The 8,699-nt window shown below is 44.5% G+C and overlaps 1 protein-coding gene across 1 annotated transcript; it reads right to left on the bottom strand.

The window, feature by feature from the left end:
- Positions 1-428: 428 nt before the first annotated feature.
- On the bottom strand, positions 429-6,924 carry LOC139252462 (probable G-protein coupled receptor 139). The gene is made up of 2 exons (XM_070873435.1): positions 6,861-6,924; positions 429-1,339 (listed from the first exon to the last, which is right to left on the bottom strand). Exons 1-2 carry the CDS (start codon positions 6,922-6,924, stop codon positions 429-431), a joined length of 975 nt encoding a protein of 324 aa, XP_070729536.1.
- Positions 6,925-8,699: the final 1,775 nt, after the last annotated feature.

Below are 8,699 nucleotides of genomic sequence, written 5' to 3'. Positions count from 1 at the left end.
AGGCTGAGACGAAGTAATTGCAATGGGAGGAGTACGGTCTGGAACATAAACACCAGCACAGACCAGTAGGGCCGAACTGTATGTTTCTATGCTGTATATTCTATGTCATGTAATCCTCTGAATTACAGCTCCACTCTGCCTACTACCTATTGACGAGCCTCTCACTCTGGAAGCTGCAATGAATTCCTTCACTAAATAGATGTAGTGACCCTTTACAGAAGAGCTCGGACAGAATGCAACAAGCTCGTGGTGGTGACCAGAAAGACAAGGTGGGAAATGTCATTCAGAAACAGTACCGTGTCCAAAACAGGTCGCTGGGTGTATTATCAGATCACCGGCCATTCCTGTTGTAATTCAGTGGATGGAGGTCTGTGGCTAAATATTATATTCCTGGACTGGAAACACTGGGACCCGCCTCTGGGCTGTGCTCAGTTGTTCTGTTTATTAATTAATTGTATAATTGATGTAAGCGGATATTTTACCGCGCTCTTCAACTGCTCTCTGAACTTGGACTGGGTCACCCCGTAAATAAATGTGTTTGTGCAGCAACTTAAATTCCGCAGTATAAATCCAACTTGTGCAAAGGTATATAACGAATCATTGTAATCACTGGGATTTTTTCCTGCAGTGATATAATATATGAAATCTATAACAATTACCAGCCACAGCAGTATGAAGCTGCCGGATAAGGTGAAGAGTAAAATGACAGACCTCCTCCTGCTCTCCATCTCTGGGTCACTGCCATTCTCCCCCTTGCTCTCACCCCTCAGTCTCTTCCGGACTCGACTGGCCACTAAAATGTGTCTGACTGTCAGAGCATTGAGCAACAAAATTACAGCGAATGGGAACAGTGAGGTTAAAACCGTTTCAAACCAGTCAAATCCCACCCATCCGGGCTCAGTAAAAGCGGCTGGGATTGGGACACAGTCCCACGGAACATTGTCGATTATATATCCAGGTACAATTGTAAAGTAGTGAGGAATGTTTTTTGCAGAGAGCAGAATGCAGCTTGTTCCCAGAACCACAGCCGCAGTTCTCCCGGTGCAATATTTGGTTTTCAACTTCTGCCAACAAATGGCCACAAATCGATCAAAGGTGAAAGTGACGGTGAACCAGACAGAACAGTCTGCGGATACACGGGACAGGAGATATATAACAGTACACACAGGGGTGATATCCAGGAAAGACCACGGAAAATAATACCAACTGATCCGTCGTAGTATGACCTCAATGATGACCATCAGTAGATCCGCCGCTGCCATGGCCACCAGGTAGCGAGTGGTGCAGGTGGATAGACCGCACTTTCCCCGGGACAGGATCACAATCGCCACTAAATTCACTGAAATAAACAGAAGGGAAACGAGACGGTCAATTATTGGTCAAACATTGTCGGTGACTAAGCCCAGACAGTAAGGCCTGTCATTTAGCACAAAACCAGCCGGGTGGACACGGCTCAGGAGTTAACATGTAAAGTACATCATCTCAACCCAACCTCCCTCAAACCCGCTGCTTCCCAGTTTAGCAGAGACGGGGCAGTGGGAGGGAAGCCGAGCCAGCCCAGCGGGCGGGTGGGTAATATTAATAGAAACATAGAAACATGGAACATAGGTGCAGGAGTAGGCCATTCGGCCCTTCGAGTCTGCACCAACATTCAATAATATCATGGCTGATCATTCCCTCAGTACCCATTTCCTGCTTTCTCTCCTTACCCCTTGATACCTTTAGCCGTAAGTGCCACATCTAACTCCCTATTAAATATATCCAATGAACTGGCATCAACAACTCTCTGCGGCAGGGAATTCCATAGGTTAACAATTCTCTGAGTGAAGACGTTTCTCCTCATCTTGGTCCTAAATGGCTTACCCCTTATCCTTAGACTGTGGCCCCTGGTTCTGGACTTCTCCAACATCGGGAACATTCTGAAACAATGTCCTCTAGTTCTAGATTCCCCCACAAGCGGCAACACCCTCTCTGCATCTACCCTGTCGAGCCCCCTCAGAATCTTATACCTTTCAATAAGATTACTACTGATTCCTCTCAACTCCAACCATTATAGGCCCAGCTTGCACAACATTTTCTCAAAAGACAAGACCTTCATCTCAGGAACCAGCCTGATGAACCTTCGCTGAACAGTGTATGGTCACTGCAGGAAGATAATCAACCAGAGTGGGTCGGGGACCGGAGAACCACCCCGCTACTGTAGCCCTTCAGTCCGAGTTATTGACTCAACTGGTCAATGTCTTCATTACTCTGCCTCGGCCCTCCTCTCCTACCCGCTCCACACAAGGTTACAGGCCCACAGGATCAGGACCAAGAAGACAGGTATCCTCAGCTCAGAAAAAGGAAGACATGTTGTAAGCACTGGTGTGGGAGGTGGCATCAGCGGACAGATACAACGCAGTCAGCGACACTCGGAGAATGTAATAGAGTCCTTCCAGCAAGCTGAGTGAGAGGTCATATCATCAAGGTAGCTGGAGGAGTCGGCCGAATTATGCTAGATATTGTACAGAGCCTGTCCTCGGAAATGGACTTAGACATGTCGAGGAAGGGAAGGGTAGTGTCAGGCGGAGCATGTGAAGGACAGAGAGGGGCGTAAATTAGAAGCAAGGTTAACTGCATAATTATAATTATAATAATAATTATCAGTAATAATATCAATAATAACTAATATTATTAATAATAATAAAAATAACGTTTGTTTATATCACGCCTTTAATGTAGTTAAACATCCCAAGGTGCTTCAGAACACTGTTAACAGGACAACACAGATACATATGACACCGAGATAAAAAAGAAGAAATTAAAGCACATGACCAAAAGCTTGGTAAAAGAGGATGATTTTCAGGATATCTTTAAAATGGAAAGAAGGTTGCAGAAGCGGAGAGGTTTAGGGAGGGACTTCCAGAGTTTAGGGCCCAAACAGCTGAAGGTAAGGCCACCGATGATTGAGCAGTATAATGAGGGATGTTCGAGAGGGCAGCATTTGAAGAGCGGAGATATCTTGAGGGGTTATGAGGCAGAATAATATTACAGAAGTCGGGAGGTGCAAGGCCATGGAGAGATTTGTAAACAAGGATGAGAATTTTCAAAAGCGTGATGTTCTTTAACCGGGAGCCTATATCGGTCAAAAAGCACAGGGCTGAGGTGATGGGTGATCATGACTTTGTGCGAGTTCGGACATTTTCAAGTTCATGGCTAGAAAAGTAAATTGCGTGAACACAGTCATCAATGTACCTGAACAATATGTGAAGGAGAGACCGGAGTAGAATTGGAACAACGAAGGTTCCCTGTATCCCAATAAAAGGCTATATAGCTAGGAACCATCCGAGCTCCCATACCGGCACCAGTGGAGTGTGGGGATGGAACATTGTTCAGACCAGAGGTCCAGCACTTGTACTTTCAGCAGGGGCAGTTCACTGGGGTCAGGATCAGGATCAGCAACCTGCAAGGGTTTTCATTCCCAGCCCAAAGCCGGTGAGGGCGAGAGGACTTCCAGTGTGAATGGTGAGTGAATTAAATTGTAAATGGGGCCCTCAGAATGTATCAGCGGCGATAGGCGCAGGGAAACTCGCCATCCGCTGCGAGTTTCAGGAGAGCTCGCGTTTACTGTACAATTGGAACATTTACCAGACCTCGGGAGCCTACAGTCAACAAAGGCAGACTTTGATGGCAAAGTCCAACACTGCCTTCAGTATGTCAGTGCAGACATCGGACGCCTGAGGAAGAATGTGTTTGAAGACCAGGACCTTAAACCCAGGACAAGGCTCATGGTCGACAGGGCAGTAGTGATACCGGCCCTCCTATATGGTTCAGAGACATGGAATATTTACAGCAGGCACCACAAAGCACTGGAGAAGTACCAACGCAGTCTCCGCAATTTCCTACAAATTAATTGGCCGGAGTGGCACACCAACATCAGTGTTCTCGGTCAGGTTAATATCCCCAGCAGCGAAGCATTGACCACAGTCGATCAGCTCCGTTGGACGGGCCACATCGTCGGCATTCCTGACATGAGATTCAAAAAGCAAACGCTCCACACGGTGATTCGTTATTATAAGCGAGCCACAGGAGGAAACCTACCATGACACACTCCAAACCTCTTTTAATAATTGCAACGGCCCCACCTATACTTGGTAATCCCTGGCCTAGACTGCCCAAGTGGAGGAAAAGCATCCGTGCGGTGCAGAGAACATCGAGTCTTATCGCCCAGAGCAAGCAGAAGCCAAGCGTAGATACTGGAAGGAGTGCGCAGCAACCCGGGCACCCCACACTGCCGTTCGTTCAACCAGCGTCTGCCACATTTGTGACAGAGAATGCAGGTCATGCATTGGACTCTTCAGCACTCTGGGAAATAATTGATAGTATGGAATCGAGTCATCCTCGAGTCCGAGGGTACGCCTCAGTAGCGGAAGTAGAAGAAATAGTGACCCACACTGAGTATATCCTACAGTGACAGACAGTCCCAGTAATACATGGTCACTGGGTACGGTGTTCCACACCGGTAAGTGACCCACACTCAGTATATCCTACAGTGCAACACAGTCCCAGTAATACGTGGTCACTGGGTTATGGTGTCCCACACCGGTTTGTGAACCACACTCAGTTTATCCTAAAGTGACATACACTCCCAGTAATACATGGTCACTGATGGTACAGTGTTCCGCACCGGTTAGTGACCCACACTGAGTATATCCTGCAGTGATATACACTCCCAGTAATAGATGGTCACTGCGGGTACAGTGTTCCACACCGGTTAGTGACCCACACTCAGTATATCCTACAGTGACACACACTCCCAGTAATACATGGTCACAGGGTTCCGTTGTACCACACTGGTTAGTGACCCACACTGAGTACATCCTACAGTGACAGACACAACCTGTAATACATGGCCACTGGGGTACGGTGTTCCACACCGGTTAGTGACCCACACTGACTATATCCTACAGTGACACACACTCCCAGTAATATATGGTACTGATGTACCGTTTTCCACGGTGGTTAGTGACCCACACTCAGAATATCCAACAAGGAAACACACTCCCAGTAATAAATTGTCACGAGGGTACAGTGTTCCACAACGGTTAGTGACCCACACTCAGTTTATCCAACAGTGACACACACTCCCAGTAATACATGGTCACTGTGGTACGGTTTTCCACACCATGTGAATGAACCACACTCATTACATCCTCCAGTGAGACACACTTCCTGTAATACATGATCACAGGGCTACGGTGTTCCACACCGGTTCGTGGCACTCACTCAGTCTATTCTACAGTGACACACATTTTCAGTAATACATGATCACTGGGGTAATTCTGTTCCACACCGGTTAGTGACCCACACTCAGTATATCCTACAGTGAAAGACACTCCCAGTAATACATGATCACTGTGAGTATGATGTTCCATGTGAGGTAGTGACTCACACTCAGTATATCCTACAGTGCAATCACCGCTACTCATACATTCTCTCAGATAGTTGCGCGGAACAAGGACTAATTCAAAGGTACACAATATTCCACTCAAGACAATAGTTGAATAATTCAAGCAGCCTGTTCGTTTCAAACACAAGTTTATGTTCAGATGTTGCAATGGAATCAAACCGCAGTGGTTATTGAGGAAATTTGGCTGAACGGAATGATATCACCGTTGAGGTTTCTATACCCGTGACCAATAGTCCAGGATGTAAAATTATCAGTCACAGAGCAAAACCAGAGACCAGCTCACAAACAGATTTGCACGACTTCAAACGTTACATAAGAACATAATAATATAAGAATTAGGAACAGGAGTAGGCCATCTAGCCCCTCGAGCCTGCTCCGCCATTCAAAATGATCATGGCTGATCTGGCCGTGGACTCAGCTCCGCTTACCCACCCGCTCCCCATAACCCTTAATTCCCTTATTGGTTAAAAATCTATCTCTCTGTGACTTGAACACATTCAATGTGCGAGCCTCAACTGCTTTCATGGGCAGAGAATTCTACAGATTCACAACCCTCTGGGAAAATAAATTCCCTCTCAACTCGGTTTTAAATTGGCTCCACCCTATTTTGAGGCTGTGCCCCCTAGTTCTATTCTCCCCGACCAGTGGAAACAACCTCTCTGCCACTATCTTGTCTATCCATTTCATTATTTTAAATGTTTCTATAACATCACCCCTCATCCTTCTGAACTCCAACGAGTAAAGACCCAGTCTACTCAATCTATCATCATAAGATAACCCCCTAATCTCCGGAATCAGCCTAGTGAATCGTCTCTGCACCCCCTCCAAAGCTAGTATATACTTGCTTAAGTAAGGTGACCAAAACTGCACGCAGTACTCCAGGTGCGGCCTCAGCAATACCCTGTAATGTTGCAGCAGGACCTCCCTGCTTTTGTACTCCATTACTCTCGCAATGAAGGCCAACATACAATTCGCCTCCCTTATTCCCTGCTGTACCTGCAAACTAACTTTTTGGGAGTCATGCACAAGGACCCCCAGGTCCCTCTGCACTGCAACATATTGTAATTTCTTCCGATTCAAACAATATTCCCGGTATACTGTTTTTTTTGCCAAGGTGGATGACCTCACATTTTCCGACATTGTATTCGAACTGCCAAACCTTAGCCCATTCGCTAAACCTATCTAAATCTATTTGCAGCCTCTCTCTGTCCGCTTTCCCACTAATCTTTGTGTGATCTGCAACTTTTGTTACACTACACTCTGTCCCATCTTCCAGGTCATCTATGTTAATTGTAAACAGTTGTGGTCCCAGCACCGATCCCTGTGGCACACGACTAACCACCGATTTCCGACCTGAGAAGAATCCATTTATGCCGACTCTCTGCGTTCTGTTCGGCAGTTAGTCACTTACCAGGAACACCAATGACGGCAATGATCATGTAGCATATTCGCTGGGCATATTGAATTGGAAGCATTTTCTGCGTGAAACGATGTGCTCCTTTGTGCTTCCGGCAATCTCCCTGAATTATACTCTGAGGCGGTACAATTCCTGCGCCATTAAGTGATACCCTGCGGGCTCTCCACGGGGACATTGAGGTTGCAACATCGCTCAAAATAATTATTGTTAAAACTTGAACAAACAGATTACGACAGCCAATTTATGTCCCTGATGTGATTCAAATTTGAAACTGCAAAGACTGGACAATTCTGCTCACATTAATTAACAAATGAACGTTTCCAGCTGAATTCTCCCAGCAATTGGTTTGTTGTTTCAAAAACCATTAGGCCAACCTGGAGATCGCATATAGTTTCTGGTAATATCTTTTGCACTGCTGTGTTCATTCAGAAATTACATCCCAATGTTAGAGTTTCCCTCTCAGGGCTGCTGTACTACACTCTGTGATGTGGCTGCCTTCTTTAACTGTAGCTATTCAGCAATTACATTTCCAATGTTCGAGTTTCCCTCTCAGGGCTGCTGTACTACAAAGGGGGTCGTGGCTGCACCTTTCAATGCAGGAATTCAGTACATAAATTACAAATGATAGAAAGTCCTTCTCAAGGCTGTTTTAGTGCGGTCCAGGAAGTGACTGATCTCTTTAACTATGGACATCCAGTTAAACAATTAAAGTGATGAATTTCTATGATAGTCCTCAAACTAATATAGGCCCTCATATTCATTAAGCCTCTCATACCCATACAGCACCTCATACACATGCGGTGCCTTATGCTCGTAGATTACCTAAAAATAATACAGCACCACAAACTCATACAGCAAAAACAATGCAAACTAATACAGCATTTCTCATCATGCAGGCACTGAAAATAATACAGCACATCAAACTAATAGAGAACTTCAAACTAGTACATCCCCACAAACCAAGAGAACCTCAAACTAAAACAACCCTTTAATATTACAAAGTACCTCAAACTAGAACTAAAACTAATACAACCCCTCAAACTAAAAGACAACATCAAACTAAAAGAGAACCTCAAAGTAAAAGAAAACCTGAAACCAGTAAAGAATATCAAACTAAATTTTAATAAATCTATAGATAACCTCAACATAAGATGGACACAAAATAATAATGAATCTGAAACTAATACAGACCCTCAAAAAATAGAGACACTGAAACTATTAATGAAACTCACACTAATATTTAAATTCAAATTAAGAATGATTCTGAAACTGATAAAATTAAACTAATAGGGAGCCTCAAACTAATACACTCTCTCAAACTAATACAGATCCTCAAACAAATACAGTCACTCAAACTAATACCGCCCTTCAAACTAATATAATCCATCAAACTAATACAGCCCCTCAAACTAATATAGTCCCTCAAACTAATACAGCCCCTCAAAATAATATAGTCCCTCAAACTAATAGATTACCTCAAACTCATCGAGAAACTCAAAAGAATACAGTCCCTCAAACTAATACAGCCTCTCAAATTAATACAGTCCATCAAACTAATACAGTCCCGCAAACTAATACAATCCCACAAACTAATGCGATCCCTCAAACTAATACAGTCCATCAAACTAATACAGTCCCGCAAACTAATACAATCCCACAAACTAATGCGATCCCTCAAACTAATACAGTCCATCAAACTAACACAGCCCCTCAAACTAATATAGTCCCTCAAACTAATACAGACTCTCAAACTAATACAGTCCATCAAACTAATACAGTCCCTCAAACCAATACAATCCCACAAACTAATGCAATCCCTCAAACTAATACAGC

Source organism: Pristiophorus japonicus, unplaced genomic scaffold (genome assembly GCF_044704955.1).
Source record: "Pristiophorus japonicus isolate sPriJap1 unplaced genomic scaffold, sPriJap1.hap1 HAP1_SCAFFOLD_47, whole genome shotgun sequence".
In the NCBI taxonomy this organism is placed as follows: Eukaryota; Metazoa; Chordata; class Chondrichthyes; family Pristiophoridae; genus Pristiophorus; species Pristiophorus japonicus.
This window is presented reverse-complemented; position numbering and strand designations above follow the sequence as displayed.